General features: G+C 46.9%; 1 protein-coding gene across 1 annotated transcript in view; it reads left to right on the forward strand.

The window, feature by feature from the left end:
• Positions 1-20,958: 20,958 nt before the first annotated feature.
• ARID2 (AT-rich interaction domain 2) overlaps positions 20,959-26,780 on the forward strand; it is a 214,070-nt gene continuing 208,248 nt past the window's right edge. The window contains exons 1-2 of the mRNA XM_063927351.1: positions 20,959-21,843; positions 22,895-22,988. Of these exons, the coding sequence (XP_063783421.1) occupies positions 21,752-21,843; positions 22,895-22,988 (186 nt within the window). The 5' untranslated portion in view covers positions 20,959-21,751. The remainder of the gene's footprint in view (positions 21,844-22,894; positions 22,989-26,780) is intronic.

The following is a 26,780-nucleotide window of genomic DNA, read 5'->3' on the forward strand; positions in this document are numbered from 1 at the left end:
GTGCTTTTGCCCATAAGGTGCGAGCAAAAGCTTTGTCAATGTCCATAGATTTACAAAAGTGTTGGGCTAGCGTAATTTTAAAATTTCTAGGGAAACTGGGGATCTATGGCAGAGTTCATCAAAAATCTGTGTATCAGGTTGTCAAAACTTCTTCTTTAATCCATCTGTTGTCTGTATATCGGCTCATCAAATTCCTCGTCCAAGTGGGTCTTTTTTTACCTTGGAGGAAAACGGAAAAACAGGTGAAAGAAACGGACCGTAGAAATCGTATTTTCATCACCTCATTGTTTCTACATTTGGGTCATAAATCAAATCCATTGGAATTACAATTTCCTCACTCCTTAAACTCATCACCCTAGTACCTCGTTTGCACTTCATTAAAGACTGACCGCATCTAAATATCAAGCCAATCATTATGATAACACCTAAGATACATAGGAGAAACTTCCCAACATCCATTATGACTCCTTGAGCCCATTCTCCTAAACCAGAGAACCAATTTCGTGGGTTCAACCATGACACCCAACCAGTCATCTCATTACCTACAGCAGCAAGAGTGAGATTGTGTCTCCTGCGAAATTTCCACTTCAGTTGGAGAATATCATCCATCTTTTGGTCTATGACCTCGACCGGGTCCTCGGTACTATTTGTAATATATGTGCAACATTTCACGCCGTACTGCGTTGCCAGTGTGACACAATATCCACCTGTCACTGCCGTGAGATAATTGAGAATCATTCTATGCTGAACCAGTTCTGTTTTATAAGCTTGAAGTTCTCTTCCAGTATACCTAAACGTGTCATCATACATTTCTGTGATATTGTCTAACAAATTTGCGAGCGCAGATATGTATTTATAATTCAACACTCCTCTGGCGGTGCGAGTGATGTCTAACGCGATTAGAAACTGAATCCCGGTGGATTCATGGATCATGTCAGAGGCCGGATGCTCTGTTCTTTCTATCAGGTGCCGTTTAACTACGTGCTCGTAATGGGTGTGAGTATAAGGAGCTTGGGCAACACGGTGTACATCTTTCATTTTGGCATGTGATACAGTCATTACTTCAGGCAATACTTTTCCAATATAACACAATCCTTCAGAGTTTGGGGCAAGCCACTTATACGCCTTCCTCCCGCATATGAAATATGCATCATCGGGGAGAACATATGGGACGGAGTAGGACATAACCATATTACACATCTTCCATGTGAAATCTCCTAACCCTAATTCTCCCATCTGTCTAGTACACGTATCAGCTTGTACGATATGTGCACAGTATCCTGGTGATACCTCTCCAACTCTCGTAATCCTATTTCCTAGGGTATACCTATATCGGAAAGATTTTCCTCTACTGGCTATGTGGCGTATAAGCTCTGTATCTGTCGGCATTCTATCTGCTCTATATGAAAAGGTCATGGTTTGGTTACTCCATGACACTTCCCAATTTCCCGGCTTTCGGGGATTGGAAATGTTAAAACATATTAGGGATCTATCCACATGATATTGGTGGAGCTTCAAACTAGGAGGACTGGAGATATTAAACCTCCTGTCCACCGGCCTCCCACCACTTAGCTCAAGTACCTCCCCTATCGTTAAAGGAAATGGTACTAGTCCTGATTTGCTATGACCTTGAGGTACTTGAGAGCATACCCAACAATCTGTTTGATTTAACACACTACCCACTAAGGAGTGATAGTCACTCAAGGGATGCCGGTCCATGTGGATATTAAAACTGGATTGGCATTTCTTAATGCACCCATCCTCAACCACATTGTCTCAGAGCCTACAGATACAGTTTTCTTTTCAGCTAACAATGTTTACAAATAACATGGCTGCTAGATCGTTTCCGGTACTCGCCTTTTGCTTGGTGGTTGTGTTGCTATTGGAAATTTACACCTCTGTCTCAGTCATCGGAACCTTTCTGGATCCTTTCTCGACCTCACTGGTACTCTCACCGAAACAGACTGCTCTGGTCAACATCATGGTCAACAGGAAAATCCATATCACAGTCTCTTGGGGCAAGTCCATCTTACAGGAGGAGAAAAGAAGAAATTTGTAATGGGGGTACAGAAAAACAGTTTGAGGGGGAGAGAAACTTGTTACGATAATTAAGTTCTCTAGTCTTTGTCGTTCTTCCTGTTCTGTCGTCATCTCAAAGGTGCTGTCTCTCAGTCTTCCAACCGAACATTCCGGTGATGCAATATTCCTTCCAAACCAGCGATCTCTCTGTAAGGAGCAAAAATCTTGCATTACCATTTGTCTAACTGATGTGTGACATACCATCTTTAAAACATGAAAACATGAGAAAGAAGAGAGAAAACAAAAAAAACAAAAGAGAGAGAGAACAATTCATATATGTATATATCACATAAATCAACAGAGAACAACAACAGGAAAAAAAAAATTTTTCAAACATTTTAAAACATTGTCAGATCATCAGGCTGTCATATCTACATGTCCAATGGTTTCCTTGCGCAGTCCCTCCCACCAGCACCTCCATACTCCACCCTCTGTATCTGGCCAGAATACATTGATGCGGATAGGTCATGCTGGGGTTTGGTAGACTTCTGCAAAGACCAAGTAGATATGCAATGTTTGAGTCCTATCAATAATCGTCAGAGATGGGGAGAGAGAGAGAAAAAAAAACATTTTTTACAAATACATTTACAACGTTTCACCTTGTCATTCCTGTGTCTTCAGTGAATGACCTCCCAATTTATTAACCGTTACCTCAGGCTTACCATCAGTCCTAATGATCACCTTTCCTGACTACATATCATGGGTGTGGCCCAAAATTCTTCCTAAAAGATCCCTGATTATAATTGTGTGTGTTATAATTTTGCTCATTTCTTGGTCTAGGGCAGGGGTTCTCAAACTCGGTCCTCAGGACCCCACACAGGGCATGTTTTGCAGGTCACCCAGCAGGTGCACAGGTGTATTAATTACTCACTGACACATTTTAAAAGGTCCACAGGTGGAGCTAAGTATTTCACTTGTGATTCTGTGAGGAGAACTGCAAAACATGCACCGTGTGGGGTCCTGAGGACCGAGTTTGAGAACCTGTGGTCTAGGGGGTCTGACTTTATGTGGGTTATTACAGTTGCTGGCATAATGCCCTTCTCTTCTACAATGATAACAAATCCTTGGCTTTCTCCATGTGCTAGGGGCCTGAGGTCTTGGTTGATTTGATGCCTCCTCAAACGCTCGGATGCTCATCGCCATCAACCGTTTTCCCTGTACTTCCCTGATTCCTTGGATACCATGATTATGTCGTTGTCTAGGGGGCTGGTGTGACTTTTGTCTACTTCCTGATCTACAATCTCTTGCAAAATGACCTTCCTTCTGGCAATTGTAACAGACTTCCACATTTGAATTTCTCGCAGGGGTTTGGGGCTTATGCTGGAGTGGTCTTGTGGTTAGGGCCTGTATACTTGCGGCCATTAATTTATCACTTTGTGACTCTCTGTATCTGGTGATATTTCGATCAATATCAATAGCGGCCTCTCTTAATGCGGCCACTGAGATATTTCTCCAGTTTGGGTTGGTGGTCTGTACCCTTGTTCTCAATACCTCCTTTAAACCATTCATTAATACCTTAACCGCTATTTCTCTATGCTGTGCGCATGTTTTGATGTCTGTGATCCCAGTGTTCCTAGCCATTACTTGCAGTGCTCGATTGAAATAATTGGAAATACTTTCCCTTTCGTTTTGTCTTATGGAGAAGATTTCATTCCACTTGACAACGGGGGAAATATACTTCCAACTGTTGGTTTATCTGCTTAATACATTCCTGATTGTGTTCCTCCGTTTGAGGTACTTCTGTGTCTAATTGACAATCAGTAATAAATGTCGCAGAGTCAACACCGGAGGGCAAACATGCCCTCAGCACTGTCCGCCAATCTTTGTTGGTGGGTTCTGTTGAGTTTCCTAGTTCTTTAATGAACCTTTGACATGCGACTAGATTTTTCCTTGGATCAGGAAATTCGGACATAATTGATCTCAATTCGGTCCGGGACCAGGGACAGCGCATTGCACTGTCCTGGACGGGAATGGTTCCCTGATCGTCAGTCTTCCCATTGGGGACTGTGATCACCCTGACAGGACTAAACTCAATTACATCACCTTGTTTTGGTCTTACAATATGGGGTACATTTGTTTGTGCGTGATATAAAACATTGTACGTACCTGTGGACACGACCTCACCTGACCCTCCGTTAGGGGGTTTGATTATTGCTTTTACCGATTTGGTCGCGTCCACCTGGATGTCTTGTGTGATGGCTGCTGGAAAAGGTGCCGACATCGTGTTGGGTTCACTTTCTTGTTTGTATTCCTGAGGGAAGTTTGACATGGGGTGCAACTTGCACGGGTTAATAGTTGTACATTTAACAGCATTACAATTATCATTGTTATGTTTATTACACTTATTCTTATCATCTATACTACAGTTGCTAAGTGCGTTTTTATTGTTCAACATTGTGCCTTTCTCCGCAACCATAATCCTCTCCATTGCCACATCTCTCCTCCCAAGATGAGAGTCAGATATGTCAGTTAACTCTCTTTGCATTTCACTTTCCTGTTGCCATAATTTTAAACAATCATAATGTTTGATCCGTCTCTTTGCTGGTTTAATAAGACCTATCCTTCTCCTTAGATTTAGTAACACTTCTGGGCTAAAGCTACCTATTCTTGGGAATTTCTCCCCGTCATGTACAGTCATTCTTTCCCATTCATCACATAAAACCTCTGTGTGTGAACCGTATTTTTCACACATTACATACCTGGCCGACCCGATTGGTCGGTTTACTAAATCAACCCGAACCGAGGTTGATCGCCCCCTACCTGAACAACTGGCCCCCATAACTTGCAGGTGTTGCTTTTCTTCAGCGAACCCTTACAAAAACCAAGATGTCCGGGGCAGGCTGGTGGTGAAGTTTACCGAGTACTCCACTCACTTCTCGCCCACGTTGGCCAGTAACACAATCACTGTATCCAGAGCTGTTGTACCCAACCTAGGGCCCCTGTGAACCTTTATTTACTGGGGCGCGTTCCCCAGCAAGTATCGGTTGTTGGATAGTTCCTGAGTGACCAGCGAACTTCCCTTAAAATAAAAAAATTTCACAAATCACGTTAAAATGTACAAATAGCGTTTATGACCTTCGTACACAAATAGTACCGGTCAGGTTTACTAATGCACACAATTACGTGCGGTACAATCGTTCAGCACATAAGCAACTAATCTTATGTGCGGAGCGACCAGTGGAATCGAAAATTTCGGCTGCGAATTCCTTCAGCCAGAGCTTAATGGCCTATATGGGTTCCGCACCAACCCTTCTTGGTGTTGTGCTACTTGTCTCTATAGCGGACTTCCTTGTCTGCTGTACCTGGACCTCCTGGTCTGTCGACCTCCTGGTCTGACCTCCTGGTCTGTTACAGTATGACCTCCTGGTCTGCTACACTCTAATGCTCAAATTTTATGTTTAACCAGGGATGCCTCCCTAGCCACCATGCATGTCACTTACATGTATGTACCTTCACGAGAACTCGATACTTTTCTTGTGGTTCAACCTCAAAATTGTATAATTGCAAACACTTACTCACCACATGTACACTTTTGTTTCTATTTCTGCGCAGAAATTTTCTTTAAACCAGATGTGTTGTAAATTTGGAGAAGGATCTGTTAATCTAAATTTCGGACACTAAAATAGATTTTGCGCTATTTATCGCCTGATGCGCTACTTATCGCCTGTTGCGCTATTTATCGCCTGTTAAAAATCAACACTATCGTGTGACTTGAGTTACGTGGGCGTACCAAGACGCTCCGTTGCGTAATTTACGCTGCGTGCGTCGGCCTTTGAGTTGCGTACGCAAGTCTCAGCCCTTTGTTAGAGACACGTGTACACAAAACCAATGTCCACCGCAACACAACTAACACTTTTATCAATGTAGATGATCCTTGATCGTCTACCGCGCAACACACCAATCTCTCCTTTTACCTTAGGTAGAGTTGCATGTGGGTTTTACACTTTAACTATGAAATAGCGAAAAATCTCTCTTAGCACGTTTTATCAATTATAAAATGGCAAACAGGAGAGTGATATGTGAAAATACACGAAAAAGAAATGCAGGTATGTGCGTGTGTACGCAAGACAGAAATAAACAGTTTTAAAAGACACTAGCGTGTTGTTCTTACCTCCGGTTCCGGATTCCTTCAGCACCCTTTACTAAGCGAAGCAGACGCTTATCCAAACAGCACTACGAGGAATATGACCTCCCGCCCTTTGCTGCTGGATAATGTCTGCTGAAATTTACCTAGCAGAGATATGTGAAGGACAGGACGAGCCGCCAATTGATAAAGCTAAATATTTATCTTATATAAAACCCTTTATGAGGTCTAAGAACACTGTACGCTATTTACGTATGGAGTACCGTAAGGGTACGCTCGTTGCGTAACGATCGCTTAGCCATGGTCGAGACGCTCAAGCGTCACGTTCGCTCACGGCCAAGAGATCACAGGCAGGCACGCTATTGGCTGCCGACTAACGTAATGATTCGCTATAGCGTAGCGGACGCTCGGGACCACGAGGAGATCACCAGCGGCGCTGACGCTCACAATGTTAAACCTTTAAATCTAAACCATAAACAATGTAATATTCTGTAAAACCTTAGTGTAGAGATAGGGTGTAGATGCAACACAGTGTAACCTTATTAACTTAAAAGCTGTTTGAGCGTCACCGACGCTCTGTGAATACTTAACACTATAAGAAATAATAAGATTTTACTTACCGATAAATCTATTTCTCGTAGTCCGTAGTGGATGCTGGGACTCCGTAAGGACCATGGGGGGATTAGCGGCTCCGCAGGAGACAGGGCACAAAATAAAAGCTTAAGGATCAGGTGGTGTGCACTGGCTCCTCCCCCTATGACCCTCCTCCAAGCCTCAGTTAGGATACTGTGCCCGGACGAGCGTACATAATAAGGAAGGATCTTGAATCCCGGGTAAGACTCATACCAGCCACACCAATCACACCGTACAACTCGTGATCTGAACCCAGTTAACAGTATGATAAATGCAAAGGAGCCTCTGAAAAGATGGCTCAAACAATAATAACCCGAATTTTTGTAACAATAACTATATACAAGTATTGCAGACAATCCGCACTAGGGATGGGCGCCCAGCATCCACTACGGACTACGAGAAATAGATTTATCGGTAAGTAAAATCTTATTTTCTCTGACGTCCTAGTGGATGCTGGGACTCCGTAAGGACCATGGGGATTATACCAAAGCTCCCAAACGGGCGGGAGAGTGCGGATGACTCTGCAGCACCGAATGAGAGAACTCCAGGTCCTCCTCAGCCAGGGTATCAAATTTGTAGAATTTAGCAAACGTGTTTGCCCCTGACCAAGTAGCTGCTCGGCAAAGTTGTAAAGCCGAGACCCCTCGGGCAGCCGCCCAAGATGAGCCCACTTTCCTTGTGGAATGGGCTTTTACTGATTTTGGCTGTGGCAATCCTGCCACGGAATGTGCAAGCTGAATTGTACTACAAATCCAACGAGCAATCGTCTGCTTTGAAGCAGGAGCACCCAGCTTGTTGGGTGCATACAGGATAAACAGCGAGTCAGTTTTCCTGACTCCAGCCGTCCTGGAAACATATATTTTCAGGGCCCTGACAACGTCTAGCAACTTGGAGTCCTCCAAGTCCCTAGTAGCCGCAGGCACCACAATAGGTTGGTTCATGTGAAATGCAGAAACCACCTTAGGTAGAAATTGAGGACGAGTCCTCAATTCCGCCCTGTCAGAATGAAAAATTAAGTAAGGGCTTTTATATGATAAAGCCGCCAATTCTGACACACGCCTGGCTGAAGCCAAGGCTAACAGCATCGACACCTTCCACGTGAGATATTTTAAGTCCACAGTGGAAAGTGGTTCAAACCAATGTGATTTTAGAAAACTCAATACAACATTGAGATCCCAAGGTGCCACTGGAGGCACAAAAGGAGGCTGTATGTGCAGCACCCCTTTCACAAATGTCTGAACTTCAGGTACTGAAGCCAGTTCTTTCTGGAAGAAAATCGACAAGGCCGAAATTTGAACCTTAATGGACCCTAATTTTAGGCCCATAGACAGTCCTGTTTGCAGGAAATGCAGGAAACGACCCAGTTGAAATTCCTCTGTAGGGGCCTTCTTGGCCTCACACCACGCAACATATTTACGCCAAATGCGGTGATAATGTTTTGCGGTTACTTCCTTCCTGGCTTTGACCAGAGTAGGGATGACTTCTTCTGGAATGCCCTTTTCCTTTAGGATCCGGCGTTCAACCGCCATGCCGTCAAACGCAGCCGCGGTAAGTCTTGGAACAGACAAGGCCCCTGCAGTAGCAGGTCCTTTCTTAGAGGTAGAGGCCACGGTTCGTCCGTGAGCATCTCTTGAAGTTCCGGGTACCAAGTCCTTCTTGGCCAATCCGGAACCACGAGTATAGTTCTTACTCCTCTCCTTCTTATGATTCTCAATACTTTTGGTATGAGAGGCAGAGGAGGGAACACATACACTGACTGGTACACCCACGGCGTTACCAGAGCGTCCACTGCTATTGCCTGAGGGTCCCTTGACCTGGCGCAATATCTGTCCAGTTTTTTGTTTAGACGTGACGCCATCATGTCCACCTTTGGTTTTTCCCAACGGTTTACAATCAGGTGGAAGACTTCCGGGTGAAGTCCCCACTCTCCCGGGTGAAGGTCGTGTCTGCTGAGGAAGTCTGCTTCCCAGTTGTCCACTCCCGGAATGAACACTGCTGACAGTGCTATCACATGATTTTCCGCCCAGCGAAGAATCCTTGCAGCTTCTGTCATTGCCCTCCTGCTTCTCGTGCCGCCCTGTCTGTTTACGTGGGCGACTGACGTGATGTTGTCCGATTGGATCAACACCGCCTGACCCTGAAGCAGAGGTTTTGCTTGACTTAAGGCATTGTAAATGGCCCTTAGTTCCAGAATGTTTATATGAAGAGATGTTTCCATGCTTGACCACAAGCCCTGGAAATTCCTTCCCTGTGTGACTGCTCCCCAGCCTCTCAGGCTGGCATCCGTGGTTACCAGGATCCAATCCTGAATGCCAAATCTGCGGCCCTCTAGAAGATGAGCACTCTGCAGCCACCACAGGAGAGACACCCTTGTCCTTGGCGACAGGGTTATCCGCTGATGCATCTGAAGATGCGATCCGGACCATTTGTCCAGTAGATCCCACTGAAACGTTCTTGCATGGAATCTTCCGAATGGAATCGCTTCGTAAGAAGCCACCATTTTTCCCAGGACCCTCGTGCACTGATGTACTGAGACCTGTCCTGGTTTTAGGAGGTTCCTGACTAGCTCGGATAACTCCCTGGCCTTCTCCTCCGGGAGAAACACCTTCTTCTGGACTGTGTCCAGAATCATTCCTAGGAACAGTAGACGTGTCGTTGGAATCAGCTGCGATTTTGGAATATTTAGAATCCACCCGTGCTGACGTAACACTACCTGAGATAGTGCCACTCCGACTTCTAACTGTTCCCTGGTTCTTGCCCTTATCAGGAGATCGTCCAAGTAAGGGATAATTAAGATGCCTTTTCTTCGTAGAAGAATCATCATTTCGGCCATTACCTTGGTAAAGACCCGAGGTGCCGTGGACAATCCAAACGGCAGCGTCTGAAACTGATAATGACAGTTTTGTACTACAAACCTGAGGTACCCTTGGTGAGAAGGGTATATTGGGACGTGGAGATAAGCATCTTTGATGTCCAGAGACACCATATAGTCCCCTTCTTCCAGGTTCGCTATCACTGCTCTGAGTGACTCCATCTTGAATTTGAACCTTTTTATGTAAGTGTTCAAAGATTTCAGATTTAAGATTGGTCTCACCGAGCCGTCCGGCTTCGGTACCACAAACAGCGTGGAATAATACCCCTTTCCCTGTTGTAAGAGGGGTACCTTGATTATCACCTGCTGGGAATACAGCTTGTGAATGGCTTCCAAAACTGCCTCCCTGTCGGAGGGAGACTTTGGTAAAGCAGACTTCAGGAACCGATGAGGGGGAAACGCCTCGAATTCCAGTTTGTACCCCTGTGATACTACCTGTAGAATCCAGGGATCCACTTGCGAGTGAGCCCACTGCGCGTTGAAATTCTTGAGACGGGCCCCCACCATATCTGAGTCTGCTTGTAAAGCCCCAGCGTCATGCTGAAGACTTGGCAGAAGCAGAGGAGGGCTTCTGCTCCTGGGAAGCGGCTGCATGGTGCAGTCTTTTTCCCCTTCCTCTGCCCCGGGGCAGAAAAGAGTGGCCTTTTGCTCGCTTGTATTTATGGGAACGAAAGGACTGAGTTTGAAAAGACGGTGTCTTTTTCTGTTGATGTGAAGTGACCTGGGGTAAAAAGGTGGATTTTCCAGCCGTTGCCGTGGCCACCAGGTCCGATAGACCAGCCCCAAATAACTCCTCCCCTTTATACGGCAATACTTCCATGTGCCGTTTGGAATCTGCATCCCCTGACCACTGTCGCGTCCATAACGCTCTTCTGGCAGAGATGGACATAGCACTGACTCTTGATGCCAGGGTGCAAATATCCCTCTGTGCATCACGCATATATAGCAATGCATCCTTTAAATGCTCTATAGTTAACAAAATACTGTCCCTATCCAGGGTATCAATATTCTCAGTCAGGGAATCCGACCATGCGACTCCAGCACTACACATCCAGGCTGAGGCGATTGCTGGTCGCAGTATAACACCAGTATGTGTGTATATACTCTTTAGGATATTTTCCAGTCTTCTATCAGCCGGTTCTTTGAGGGTGGCCGTATCAGGGGACGGTAACGCTACTTGTTTAGATAAACGTGTGAGCGCCTTATCTACCCTAGGGGGTGTTTCCCAGCGCGTCCTAACCTCTGGCGGGAAAGGATATAGTGCTAATAATTTATTAGAAATTAGCTGTTTTTTATCGGGGAAAACCCACGCTTTATCACACACCTCATTTATTTCATCTGACTCAGTAAAAACTATTGGTAGTTTTTTCACCCCCCACATAATACCCTTCTTTGTGGTACTTGTAGTGTCAGAAAGGTTCAATGCCTCTTTCATTGCTGTGATCATGTAACGTGTGGCCCTGCTGGACATCACGTTTGTCTCGTCACCGTCGACACTAGACTCAGTATCTGTGTCTGGGTCTGTGTCGACCCACTGAGGTAACGGGCGTTTTAGGGCCCCTTGTCTGAGACGCCTGGACAGGCACTAATTGATTTGCCGGCTGTCTCATGTCGTCAACAGTTTTTTGCAAATTGCTGACATTATCACTTAATTGTTTAAATACAATCATCCAGTCAGGTGTCGACTCCCTAGGGGGTGACATCACTAACACAGGCAACTGCTCCGCTTCCACCTCATTTTCCTCCTCATACATGTCGACACACGCGTACCGACACACAGCACACACACCGGGAATGCTCTGATAGAGGACAGGACCCCACTTAGCCCTTTGGAGAGACAGAGGGAGAGTCTGCCAGCACACACCCAGCGCTATATATATATACAGGGATAACCTTATATAAGTGTTACTCCCTTATAGCTGCTGTTAATATATTTATTTGCTGCCAAACGTGCCCCCCCTTCTCTTTTTTACCCTGATTCTGAAGCAGGACTGCAGGGGAGAGTCAGGGAGCCGTCCTTCCAGCGGAGCTGTGAGGGAAAATGGCGCTTGTGTGCTGAGGAGATAGGCTCCGCCCCTTCACGACGTCCTTATCTCCCGCTTTTTCTGTGTAAAATGGCAGGGGTAAAATACATCCATATAGCCCAGGAGCTATATGTGATGTATTCTTTTTAGCCACCTAAGGTATATACTGTAATATTGCGTCTCAGGGCGCTCCCCCCCCAGCGCCCTGCACCCTCAGTGACCGGAGTGTGAAGTGTGCTGAGAGCAATGGCGCACAGCTGCGGTGCTGTGCGCTACCTTAGTCTGAAGACAGGATCGTCTTCTGCCGCCGATTTCACCGGACCTCTTCGTCTCTTCTGGCTCTGTAAGGGGGACGGCGGCGCGGCTCCGGTGACCCATCCAGGCTGAACCTGTGATCGTCCCTCTGGAGCTAATGTCCAGTAGCCTAAGAAACCCGATCCACTCTGCACTCAGGTGAGTCCGTTTCTTCTCCCCTTAGTCCCACGATGCAGTGAGCCTGTTGCCAGCAGGACTCACTGAAAATAAAAAATCCTAAACTAAACTTTTATTCTAAGCAGCTCAGGAGAGCCACCTAGATTGCACCCTTCTCGGCCGGGCACAAAAATCTAACTGAGGCTTGGAGGAGGGTCATAGGGGGAGGAGCCAGTGCACACCACCTGATCCTTAAGCTTTTATTTTGTGCCCTGTCTCCTGCGGAGCCGCTAATCCCCCCATGGTCCTTACGGAGTCCCAGCATCCACTAGGACGTCAGAGAAACACAGATACCGTGCTTAGGGTCCAACGCCTAATATATATATTATGAATGTTATACTTGCAAAAGAATTAATACAATACAAGCCATACACTACAATATAACATAGACTACCTAACCAGATAACTACACAGGAAATACAATGCAATACTATTACGTTTAAGAGAGTACGAGAGAAAGAAGAGAAGAGAGAGAGATATGGCCCATAACAACAAGAAAGACAATATGATTGCGGAGAAAACTTACGCACAAGGGGAACGATCGCATGCGCCTCTGGACATCCAGCTCCCGATTTTCAGCAATGATAACCGTTGAAGAGTGAGCTGGATGTGATCGGCTTGTCTATTTATGCCCCACACACAATACAATTCAATGGTCCCTACAATCTCATTGTTCATTGGACACAGGAATTCCTCCTCGCATTATAACAAAAGGTCATAGGTTGATTCATACAGGTGGGCTGTGACGATTCCCAACTGCTCAGGTGGGTGGGGAACTGGGTTTCCCGCCGCATGGATAAGTAAGTGCAAATAATAGTAAATGGACATAAACTTCTTATGTCCATAACTATTCGCACGAGCGATTAATCCGCTTCAAACCAACACCGGAATATTGCTAATTAAATACTCTTCCGATGGATACTAAACACCACAGTATTACTCCTGTCTGACCCTTCGTATCAAACAAAGAGGGATTTCTCTGTCCATGAACATGCTACATTAACCAAACTTTCAGAATCTATCAAAGGGACCATGATCTACAAAATACATTATATAGTGGAAATATGTAACGAAAGAGTCGCCCGCTAGACGCATACAATCTCTACCGTAAATGCGCATACCGTGCGCCTGCGGGTGCCCGCAACAGCGAGTATGCGCACGCACGGGAGAGCGCACGCATGCGCAGCAGGGACACATATGAGGTGCAAATATGGCAGTGTGCATCGTGATATTTTTCTGACTTTGACAGCCTGTTGCCAGCAGGACTCACTGAAAATAAAAAACCTAAAATAAACTTTTACTCTAAGCAGCTCAGGAGAGCCACCTAGCATGCACCCTTCTCGTTCGGGCACAAAAATCTAACTGAGGCTTGGAGGAGGGTCATAGGGGGAGGAGCCAGTGCACACCAGCTAGTTCAAGCTTTTACTTTTGTGCCCAGTCTCCTGCGGAGCCACTATTCCCCATGGTCCTTACGGAGTCCCAGCATCCACTTAGGACGTTAGAGAAAAGGGGGACTCTGCCTGCCGTAATTTGTAAAACGGAGGCCTCTTCTGCCATAGTGTGTAAAAAGGGGACTCTGCCTGCCGTAATGTGTAAAAAGGCAGCGGGGCATCACAGGCTTGAGCACCCACCAGCAAAAACATAAATCTGCACCTCTGCTGGAAAGAGAGTTGAAAAGCAGATATTACAGCTTGGAAAAGGGCAGTAGCTAGTTAGTCTGGAAGTACGTTTTTGGACTGCTGGAGCACACATACATGGGATGCACATACAAACTCCCCACAGGTAGGACCCTGGTTAAAAAAATGAACTCATCATGACCCTCAAGTGAGGACTCAGTGCTAACCACTGCATTATCCTGATTTAAATATTGCTATTTTATATTATTCTAGCCTCCCACTTAAATAGCCCACATCCACTAATTAAATTAGGAACACCAACTGTTTTGCAAGCTAGATCACAGGAATCAGTATGCTTTGCCGATGGACAGGATGGCGGTGGTTAGAATACCGACAGCGGCAATTCCGTCCATCACAATACTGACAACCCCCCAGTATGCCCCCTAATCTTCCCCCTACCCTACCCTCCCTTGTGGGTGCCGAAACCTAACCCTCCCCGCTTGTTGCCTAACCCTCCTTTCCTCATTGGCTAAACCTAACCCTCCCCGCTTATTGCCTAACAATCCTTTCGCCGCTGGCTAAACCTAACCCTCCCCGCTTGTTGCCTAACCATCCTTTCGCCGCTGGCTAAACCTAACCCTCCCCGCTTGTTGCCTAACCTCCCCTTCTATGTGCCTAACCCTCCCTCCCAGGTCCCTAACTCCCCTTCTGCAGCCTAAACCTAACCCCCCTCCCCACCCCCACGGCAGGACGGAAGTGCGTCCGGCTGTAAGGACATTTGGGATGCCGGCTGTCGGTAATGGGACACCAAAATCCCGATCGGCGTCGGTATCCTGACGCTGGCATTGTGTTCTCCCTCGGGATCCCGGTGTTGGTATATTGACCGCCAGGATCCCATATGTCGATGAGGTAATTGTTTCCCAGATCACACTCTCTTCCTGTATGTGCTCATCTTAATGACTGGTATATCCCTGGCACGTCTTGCTTAGTACATTTACATAAGCCACAAGTCATTTCCCAGAGTTAGATGCAGAGTCCCTTATTGTTTCCCCAACTCTGTGGAGGCCCCTAAACAATCGAAATCTCTGGGCCTCCCGCGCACATTACCTCCCAAGACATTTTTAATTTTACCAAGAGTCTTTGATCTGGAAACTGCAATGTTAATCTGATGTCTATGGTTCATGTCAGGCCCCCCCACACGGTGCCGATGCTTTTGCACCTGGCATGTAGCTCCCTGCCAGCGCAGCTCCTGTGCGCTTGCAGGCCACTACTCGCCGCGTCCTGGGTCGCAGCGGCTGCGTGTGACGTCATGCAGCCGCCGCGGCCCGCCCCCCCCCCCAACGGTCCGGACATGCCTGCGTTGTCCGGACCGCGCCCCAACGGCGTTCTAACTAGAGATGAGCGGGTTCGGTTTCTCTGAAACCGAACCCGCACGAACTTCATGTTTTTTTCACGGGTCCGAGCAGACTCGGATCCTCCCGCCTTGCTCGGTTAACCCGAGCGCGCCCGAACGTCATCATGACGCTGTCGGATTCTCGCGAGACTCGGATTCTATATAAGGAGCCGCGCGTCGCCGCCATTTTCACACGTGCATTGAGATTGATAGGGAGAGGACGTGGCTGGCGTCCTCTCCATTAGAAATTAGATTAGAAGAGAGAGAGAGATTGTGCAGAGTCAGACAGAGTTTACCACAGTGACCAGTGCAGTTGTTGTTAGTTAACTTTTATTTATTTTAATATAATATATCCGTTCTCTGCTATATCCGTTCTCTGCCTGAAAAAAAACGATACACAGCAGCAGCCAGTCACACAGTGTGACTCAGTCTGTGTGCACTCAGCTCAGCCCAGTGTGCTGCACATCAATGTATAAAAGGCAAAGCTTATAATAATTGTGGGGGAGACTGGGGAGCACTGCAGGTTGTTATAGCAGGAGCCCCCAGGAGTACATAATATTATATTAATTTAAAATTAAACAGTGCACACTTTTGCTGCAGGAGTGCCACTGCCAGTGTGACTAGTGGTGACCAGTGCCTGACCACCAGTATAGTAGTATATTGTTGTATGTATTGTATACTATCTCTTTATCAACCAGTCTATATTAGCAGCAGACACAGTACAGTGCGGTAGTTCACGGCTGTGGCTACCTCTGTGTCGGCAGTCGGAACTCGGCAGGCAGTCCGTCCATCCATAATTGTATTACAATATATACCACCTAACCGTGGTATTTTTTTTTCTTTCTTTATACCGTCGTCATAGTGTCATACTAGTTGTTACGAGTATACTACTATCTCTTTATCAACCAGTGTACAGTGCGGTAGTTCACGGCTGTGGCTACCTCTGTGTCGGCAGTCGGCAGGCAGTCCGTCCATCCATAATTGTATTATTATTATAATATATACCACCTAACCGTGGTTTTTTTTTCATTCTTTATACCGTCATAGTGTCATACTAGTTGTTACGAGTATACTACTATCTCTTTATCAACCAGTGTACAGTGCGGTAGTTCACGGCTGTGGCTACCTCTGTGTCGGCAGTCGGCAGGCAGTCCGTCCATCCATAATTGTATTATTATTATAATATATACCACCTAACTGTGGTATTTTTTTTTCTTTCTTTATACCGTCGTCATAGTGTCATACTAGTTGTTACGAGTATACTACTATCTCTTTATCAACCAGTGTACAGTGCGGTAGTTCACGGCTGTGGCTACCTCTGTGTCGGCAGTCGGCAGGCAGTCCGTCCATCCATAATTGTATTATTATTATTATAATATATACCACCTAACCGTGGTTTTTTTTTCATTCTTTATACCGTCGTCATAGTGTCATACTAGTTGTTACGAGTATACTACTATCTCTTTATCAACCAGTGTACAGTGCGGTAGTTCACGGCTGTGGCTACCTCTGTGTCGGCAGTCGGCAGGCAGTCCGTCCATCCATAATTGTATTATTATTATAATATATACCACCTAACCGTGGTTTTTTTTTCATTCTTTATACCGTCGTCATAGTGTCATACTAGTTGTTACGAGTATACTACTATCTCTTTATCAACCAGTGTACAGTGCGGTAGTTCACGGCTGTGGCTACCTCTGTGTCGGCAGTCGGCAGGCAGTCCGTCCATCCATAATTGTATTATTATTATAATATATACCACCTAACCGTGGTTTTTTTTTCATTCTTTATACCGTCGTCATAGTGTCATACTAGTTGTTACGAGTATACTACTATCTCTTTATCAACCAGTGTACAGTGCGGTAGTTCACGGCTGTGGCTACCTCTGTGTCGGCAGTCGGCAGGCAGTCCGTCCATCCATAATTGTATTATTATTATTATAATATATACCACCTAACCGTGGTTTTTTTTTCATTCTTTATACCGTCGTCATAGTGTCATACTAGTTGTTACGAGTATACTACTATCTCTTTATCAACCAGTGTACAGTGCGGTAGTTCACGGCTGTGGCTACCTCTGTGTCGGCAGTCGGCAGGCAGTCCGTCCATCCATAATTGTATTATTATTATAATATATACCACCTAACCGTGGTTTTTTTTTCATTCTTTATACCGTCGTCATAGTGTCATACTAGTTGTTACGAGTATACTACTATCTCTTTATCAACCAGTGTACAGTGCGGTAGTTCACGGCTGTGGCTACCTCTGTGTCGGCAGTCGGCAGGCAGTCCGTCCATCCATAATTGTATTATTATTATAATATATACCACCTAACCGTGGTTTTTTTTTCATTCTTTATACCGTCGTCATAGTGTCATACTAGTTGTTACGAGTATACTACTATCTCTTTATCAACCAGTGTACAGTGCGGTAGTTCACGGCTGTGGCTACCTCTGTGTCGGAACTCGGCAGGCAGTCCGTCCATCCATAATTGTATTATATACCACCTAACCGTGGTTTTTTTATACCACCTAACCGTGGCAGTCCGTCCATAATTGTATACTAGTATCCAATCCATCCATCTCCATTGTTTACCTGAGGTGCCTTTTAGTTCTGCCTATAAAATATGGAGAACAAAAAAGTTGAGGTTCCAAAATTAGGGAAAGATCAAGATCCACTTCCACCTCGTGCTGAAGCTGCTGCCACTAGTCATGGCCGAGACGATGAAATGCCAGCAACGTCGTCTGCCAAGGCCGATGCCCAATGTCATAGTACAGAGCATGTCAAATCCAAAACACCAAATATCAGAAAAAAAAGGACTCCAAAACCTAAAATAAAATTGTCGGAGGAGAAGCGTAAACTTGCCAATATGCCATTTACCACACGGAGTGGCAAGGAACGGCTGAGGCCCTGGCCTATGTTCATGGCTAGTGGTTCAGCTTTACATGAGGATGGAAGCACTCAGCCTCTCGCTAGAAAAATGAAAAGACTCAAGCTGGCAAAAGCAGCACAGCAAAGAACTGTGCATTCTTCGAAATCCCAAATCCGAATTCCGAGCCCACCCGCTGGCGGTGATGCAGGGCAGTCTGGAGCGACTGCTGATGCTGACATCTGGTCCGGACTGAAGGACCTGACAACCATTACGGACATGTCGTCTACTGTCACTGCATATGATTCTCTCACCATTGATAGAATGGTGGAGGATTATATGAGTGACCGCATCCAAGTAGGCACGTCACACAGTCCGTACTTATACTGGCAGGAAAAAGAGGCAATTTGGAGGCCCTTGCACAAACTGGCTTTATTCTACCTAAGTTGCCCTCCCACAAGTGTGTACTCCGAAAGAGTGTTTAGTGCCGCCGCTCACCTTGTCAGCAATCGGCGTACGAGGTTACATCCAGAAAATGTGGAGAAGATGATGTTCATTAAAATGAATTATAATCAATTCCTCCGCGGAGACATTGACCAGCAGCAATTGCCTCCACAAAGTACACAGGGAGCTGACATGGTGGATTCCAGTGGGGACGAATTGATAATCTGTGAGGAGGGGGATGTACACGGTGATATATCGGAGGATGATGATGAGGTGGACATCTTGCCTCTGTAGAGCCAGTTTGTGCAAGGAGAGATTAATTGCTTCTTTTTTGGTGGGGGTCCAAACCAACCCGTCATTTCAGTCACAGTCGTGTGGCAGACCCTGTCACTGAAATGATGGGTTGGTTAAAGTGTGCATGTCCTGTTTTGTTTATACAACATAAGGGTGGGTGGGAAGGGCCCAAGGACAATTCCATCTTGCACCTCTTTTTTCTTTTCTTTTTCTTTGCGTCATGTGCTGTTTGGGGAGGGTTTTTTGGAAGGGACATCCTGCGTGACACTGCAGTGCCACTCCTAGATGGGCCCGGTGTTTGTGTCGGCCACTAGGGTCGCTTATCTTTCTCACACAGTCAGCTACCTCATTGCGCCTCTTTTTTTCTTTGCGTCATGTGCTGTTTGGGGAGGGTTTTTTGGAAGGGACATCCTGCGTGACACTGCAGTGCCACTCCTAGATGGGCCCGGTGTTTGTGTCGGCCACTAGGGTCGCTTATCTTTCTCACACAGTCAGCTACCTCATTGCGCCTCTTTTTTTCTTTGCGTCATGTGCTGTTTGGGGAGGGTTTTTTGGAAGGGACATCCTGCGTGACACTGCAGTGCCACTCCTAGATGGGCCAGGTGTTTGTGTCGGCCACTAGGGTCGCTAATCTTACTCACACAGCTACCTCATTGCGCCTCTTTTTTTCTTTGCGTCATGTGCTGTTTGGGGAGGGTTTTTTGGAAGGGACATCCTGCGTGACACTGCAGTGCCACTCCTAGATGGGCCCGGTGTTTGTGTCGGCCACTAGGGTCGCTGAGCTTAGTCATCCAGCGACCTCGGTGCAAATTTTAGGACTAAAAATAATATTGTGAGGTGTAAGGTGTTCAGAATAGACTGAAAATGAGTGTTAATTATGGTTATTGAGGTTAATAATACTATGGGATCAAAATGACCCCCAAATTCAATGTTTTAAGATGTTTTTTAGGGTTTTTTGAAAAAACCACCCGAATCCAAAACACACCCGAATCCGACAAAAAAAATTCGGTGAGGTTTTGCCAAAACGCGGTCGAACCCAAAACACGGCCGCGGAACCGAACCCAAAACCCGAAAAATTTCAGGCGCTCATCTCTAGTTCTAACACGCCCGCCCCGCGACTGCCTCTGCCTGTCAATCACGCAGAGATGATCGCAGCCCAGAGATGCTGATAGCATCTCACTGGGCTCCCAGGGTGCGCATGTGCAGTGCAGCCACTCCAGCAAGGGCTTCAGCCTGCGATCGCTGCTGCATTGATTCAGTCTGAATTAGCCCCGAGTCTTTAATGTAACGTTTTTGTTTCTTTGTGTTGATTTTCTAGCTTTTAGAAACAATTTAAGAAGCTTGATTGTAATTTTCTTTCAAGATCAAATAGGTGCCTACTCTGCATATTTGGTAATCTGGCATGGTTTCGCACCCACGTACACAGTGTGCCATTCGATGACAGGATATATCGCTACATGCTTTGTGTAAGCAAACTGTATCGTTCCGATGTGCAGCACAGCAATTGTGGGAGGAAACTCTCCCCATAGGTTTCATATCAAAATATTGATCACTGACAGCAATACTATGTTAATTACAAAATGTTTTGGATAGTCAAAATAGTGAGAATGTTCTTGGTATACAGCCAGCACCATGGTGACAGGTGTGCTTATAATGCACAGATGACCTTCTTGTTTCAGCTATATAATTATAAATGTCATTTTCATTAAGAGTATCCTTTACTGACAGTATGCAGCCCTGTACAGGGAAACATTTACAATGTTTAAACTGGATTTATTACATGGCTACACCAGAATAAAAGGAAGGGTGCCAGGCATCGCTATGCTGCTGCACTGCACAGTACCCGCACCGCTGCTGCTGCCCCGGAACACCCCATCCGGGAGACTCGGGCACTGGAGGAGACACAGCGCCCCATGACGTCTTCAATTGCATTCAAAAATAAAAATAAAAAGCTCTCGGTCAGCTCGCTCTTTTACCACGCTCCCTTAAGCTGTCCCAACGGTCAGTTTCATGTTGTTTCTGCCTCGTTCGTCCTCCAGTGCTCTCGTCACTTTGCACACCTCCCCTGAGCTCGCTCAGCAGCTCACTGCTTCGTTCTCTCCTATTGTTCCCCCGCCGCGTGCGCGCTGCAGACCTCGAGAGAAGCGCGGCCACGTGCCACCTCTGTGGAGCCCCGTGCGCGGGCACGCCGCCGCAGCCCTCCGTCTCCTCCGCCGCGGGAGCGCGCCGTCAGCGTGGACGCGCTCTCCGTGCGAGGTGCAAGGCCCGGCTTGCAGTACCAGCGGCCGGCGCTAAGGGGTCGCTGTTCTGCGCTTTCTGTCCCCCCTCACCAGCACCAGCAGCAGGAGCAGCAGTGGCCGCCGCGGCCTTAGGTCTTTTTGTCTGTGAGGTAGAGCGAGGAGCGCTCGATTCCGCGGCCGCTGAGCCCCGGCGCCCGTGCGCGGGTACATGAGAGAGGGATCACCGAGGGGAGAGCGGAGGGGGCCGCGGGCAGCAGCAGCGCACCCGGACACTAACCGCCGGCATAAGGCACCAACACAAAGGGAGACTGGGAGCCCGCAGCGGCCCGGCAGAACATGCTCTGTGTCAGGCAGGAATCGGCCGGGCGCCGGTGCTGAGGAAGGCGGACTGTGAGAGCCGGGAGCCCGGATAGCGCTCGGGCCGACACTCCGCCTCACACTCCTCGTCGTGATCTCCCCCCACTGCCCGCGGCCTGAACTTTCCCCGTGTCCCCCCCTGTCCCGGCTCCTGCCAGCAGCGCCTCCTGTGCGGTCCATGAGCGGGATCGGGGCCACCGCCGGCTCCCTCCTCTCCTGAGAGCCGAGGAGCGGGAGGCCGCCACCCCCCTCGCCCGGAGCCGCCGGCCTCCTGCAGTAACTCCCAGCAGCGCTCCCTGCAGACCGACATCACCACCAGCCGCCGGGTATCTGAGGACACCCGGGGCTGCCCGGCCTCCTGTGGCCGCATCGTACAATGTCTAACTCGACGGTAAAAGCGGAGCCCGATCACCGGAGGAAGGGGCTGGCGTTCCTGGACGAGCTGCGGCAGTTCCATGAGAGCAGAGGGTGAGAGTGCTGCACAGGCAGCGGGACTGAGTATATCATCACATGGGGGGAGGGGGGGAGATGGACCTCGCCGTGTATGTTGTTATATGGAGGGAGATCCTACACATGCACTCTGCCTGCATGCCAGCACGGGGGGCAGCTGGGGGAGTATGTGTTACGGGGGGGCCTGTATCTCCGGGGAAGTTGCCTGACACTGTGGCTCAGTCCCCCCAGTAGGAGAGAGGGGAATGTGTGCTGCATGGAAGTGGCTGACACCTTGTTTATATATGGATGGGAGTCACACAGGGGCTAGTGCCGGGGGAAGTCCCTCTGCTCTGCACCCATATGGTACACGGTGGGGTCATGTTGGGGCTTATAGTAAGTGTCCAGAGGATGCTAACTCGTCCATGCTGTATGATAATGACCTGGTGCCTTATTTGAGAGGGCCTAGACGTAGAGCACAAGTTTTATCATTGCCCCACTGTTTGCCTAGTATTGGCCTTTTCACGAGTAGGATGTGCAGACACTACACACAGCGCAATGTATACAGCTACACTCACACTGCTCACAATCGGTATAGTGAGATCTGTGTATAGCTGGCTGACCATTATTGCTGGAGTATTCTATTTACAGCAATACAACCTTAACAGCACATCTGAGTGCAGGTTACACAGCATACAACATCTGTAGTCCATTAGCCTTGTTTTGAGTTCAGGTTACTTTATATCAGAGTGCAGAGAACAGACCATTACCAGACACTATACTTACACTTGTTGTTACTTGGCATCTCACACAGGGTATCCCAGTGTCCCTCATCTGTATTGCTCAGTGCAATTTCGATACATTTTAGTTGTTTGTTTTCATAGTAACCAGCTGCACCTTTAGATTAGTTTTGAAAACCTCTCACATCTGCCAGCTGTGATGTTGCTCTAGCACTTGTTACTGTAGACCTGGTGGCCTTAATCTTGCCACATGGCTGGATAAACAAGAGGAGGCCCACACATCAGATGCATGCATCAGTGTAGTAGTGTGTCCCCCTCAGTGCCATCCCTGATACCAGGTGTCTCTGCAGGTCCCGTTTCAGGAAGATCCCCGCGGTGGGGGGCAGAGAGCTGGACCTGCACTCCCTCTACACCAGGGTCACAACTTTGGGAGGATTTGCCAAGGTGAGGAAACTTTCCTTCTGTTTGTAAAATACCATGCTGATGTTACCTATAGTAATCGATGTAGTACTAATACCCAATGTGCAGAGGTGAGCCTGCTTATGTTACCCATAGCAATCATTGTAGTACTAATACCTGTGTGTTGATGTTACCCATAGCAATCGCTGTGCTAATACCCTGTGTGCTGATGTTACCTATAGTAATCGTTGTTCCACTAATACCCTGTGTGTGCCTGCTGGCGTTACTCATAGTAATTGCTGGGTAATAATACCCTGTGTGCTTATGTTACCCATAGCAATCGCTGTAGTACTAATATCTGTGTGCTGATGTTACCCATAGCAATCGCTGTGCTAATACCCTGTGTGCTGATGTTACCTATAGTAATCGTTGTTCCACTAATACCCTGTGTGCAGGTATGAGTCTGCTGGTGTTACTCATAGTAATTGCTGTAGTAATAATACCCTATGTGCTGATGTTACCCATAGAAATCGCTGTAATAGTAATACCCTGTGTGCAGGGGTGAGCCTGCTGCTGTTACCCATAGTAATCGCTGTAGTAATAATACCCTGTGTGCTGATGTTGCCCATAGTAATCACTGTAGTAGTAATACCCTGTGTGCAGGGGTGAGCCTGCTGCTGTTACCCATAGTAATCGCTGTAGTAATAATACCCTGTGTGCTGATGTTGCCCATAGTAATCACTGTAGTAGTAATACCCTGTGTGCAGGGGTGAGCCTCCTGCTGTAACCCATAGTAATCACTGTAGTACTAATACCCTGTGTGCAGGGGTTAGTCTGCTGATGTTACCCATAGTAATCGCTGTAGTACTAATACCCTGTGTGCTGATGTTACCCATAGCAATCGCTGTAGTAATACCCTGTGTGCTGATGTTACCCATAGCAATCGCTGTAGTAATACCCTGTGTGCTGATGTTACCCATAGCAATCGCTGTAGTAATACCCTGTGTGCTGATGTTACCCATAGCAATCGCTGTAGTAATACCCTGTGTGCTGATGTTACCCATAGCAATCGCTGTAGTAATACCCTGTGTGCTGGGTGTTACCCATAGTAATCACTGTAGTACTAATACCCTGTGTGCTGATGTTACCCATAGCAAATGCTGTAGTAATACCCTGTGTGCTGGGTGTTACCCATAGTAATCACTGTAGTATTAATACCCTGTGTGCTGATGTTACCCATAGCAAATGCTGTTGTAATACTCTGTGTGCTGATGTTACCTATAGTAATCGCTGTAGTGATAATACCCTGTGTGCTTATGTTATCCATAGCAATCGCCGCTGTAGTCATAATACCCTGTATGCTGATGTTACCCATAGCAATCGCTGTAGTGATAATACCCTGTGTGCTGATGTCACCCATAGCAATCGCTGTAGTGATAATACCCTGTGTGCTGATGTTACCCATAGCAATCGCCGCTGTAGTGATAATACCCTGTGTGCTGATGTTACCCATAGTAATCGCTGTAGTAAGAATACCCTGTGTGCTGGTATTACCCATAGCAATAGCTGTAGTGATAATACCCTGTGTGCTGATGTTACCCATAGTAATCGCTGTAGTAATAATACCCTGTGTGCTGATGTTACCCATAGCAATAGCTGTAGTGATAATACCCTGTGTGCTGATGTTACCCATAGTAATCGCCGCTGTAGTCATAATACCCTGTGTGCTGATGTTACCCATAGTAATCGCTGTAGTAATAATACCCTGTGTGCTGATGTTACCCATAGCAATAGCTGTAGTGATAATACCCTGTGTGCTGATGTTACCCATAGTAATCGCCGCTGTAGTGATAATACCCTGTGTGCTGGTATTAAACATAGTAATCGCTGTAGTGATAATACCCTGTGTGCTGGTATTAAACATAGTAATCGCTGTAGTGATAATACCCTGTGTGCTGGTATTAAACATAGTAATCGCTGTAGTGATAATACCCTGTGTGCTGGTATTAAACATAGTAATCGCTGTAGTGATAATACCCTGTGTGCTGGTGTTACCCATAGCAATCGCTGTAGTGATAATACCCTGTGTGCTGGTGTTACCCATAGCAATCGCTGTAGTGATAATACCCTGTGTGCTGGTGTTACCCATAGCAATCGCTGTAGTGATAATACCCTGTGTGCTGGTATTAAACATAGTAATCGCTGTAGTGATAATACCCTGTGTGCTGGTATTAAACATAGTAATCGCTGTAGTGATAATACCCTGTGTGCTGGTGTTACCCATAGCAATCGCTGTAGTGATAATACCCTGTGTGCTGGTATTAAACATAGTAATCGCTGTAGTGATAATACCCTGTGTGCTGGTGTTACCCATAGCAATCGCTGTAGTGATAATACCCTGTGTGCTGGTGTTACCCATATTAATCGCTGTAGTGATAATACCCTGTGTGCTGGTATTAAACATAGCAATCGCTGTAGTGATAATACCCTGTGTGCTGGTATTAAACATAGTAATCGCTGTAGTGATAATACCCTGTGTGCTGGTATTAAACATAGTAATCGCTGTAGTGATAATACCCTGTGTGCTGGTGTTACCCATAGCAATCGCTGTAGTGATAATACCCTGTGTGCTGGTGTTACCCATATTAATCGCTGTAGTGATAATACCCTGTGTGCTGGTATTAAACATAGCAATCGCTGTAGTGATAATACCCTGTGTGCTGGTGTTACCCATAGCAATCGCTGTAGTGATAATACCCTGTGTGCTGGTGTTACCCATATTAATCGCTGTAGTGATAATACCCTGTGTGCTGGTGTTACCCATATTAATCGCTGTAGTGATAATACCCTGTGGGCTGGTATTAAACATAGCAATCGCTGTAGTGATAATACCCTGTGTGCTGGTATTAAACATAGTAATCACTTTAGTGATGATACCGTGTGCTGGTGTTACCCATAGCAATCACTGTAGTGATAATACCCTGTGTGCTGATGTTACCCATAGCAATAGCTGTAGTAATAATACTCTGTGTGCAGGGGTTAGCCTGCTGATGTTACCCATAGCAAACGCCATATTTCACTGCAGCTATGCCGGGGTGTGGCGCACCCCAGTTTCCGGAGTCACTGTTGCACACACTGGCGGGGACTTTATGTGGCTGGTGGTCACCCTATCCCCTCCAGAGCCCAGGACCCCTGTGGCCGCCTGTGCTTTGCGGGCTTCCCGTTCCCAGCGATTACTAGTAGCCAGCGTGTGTGACACTTGTGGGCCTAGCAGCAGGCCCTGCTCGGTATCCTGTCACCCCACAGCCTGTTATATACTGTATATGTATCTCCCGCGGCTCCGGTTGCACCGCACTCACTGCTGCTACTTTCCGTATAAGTTAAAATGAGCGGGCAATGTTTCCCCAGCGCTAATCGCGCCCGGCGTGGGAGGAGGGCACAGGAGGTTGTCATCTGCCCTCCCCTTTACAGTCCACAAGCAGCCGGGGAAGCACAACAAAAGAGTACAGGCGTGTGTCTATAGCCATTTTGGGCTATATGCAAATAAGAAATAAAGGCATTTAAAGCGCTGTACAGGACAAGGCTTTGGTTATGAGTGTTATGGTGCGGCTATGTGCTGCACCTCCCCCCGCAGGGCTTCCCTCCCTATCACTGTGCTGTGGGAAGCATGGGGGAACCACTTGCTGCATTTCACAGCAATAACACTCATCTGTAATGTACACACAGCGAAGTATGTGACTAACCACTCGGTTGTATTGTGTTTATACATTGCGTTATTATTTTAATATGCTAAAAAAAGGTTTAGAAAGTATGTGGCAATCATTTTTATGTAACCTT

This window comes from Pseudophryne corroboree, chromosome 6 (genome assembly GCF_028390025.1).
Source record: "Pseudophryne corroboree isolate aPseCor3 chromosome 6, aPseCor3.hap2, whole genome shotgun sequence".
Taxonomy (NCBI): Eukaryota; Metazoa; Chordata; class Amphibia; order Anura; family Myobatrachidae; genus Pseudophryne; species Pseudophryne corroboree.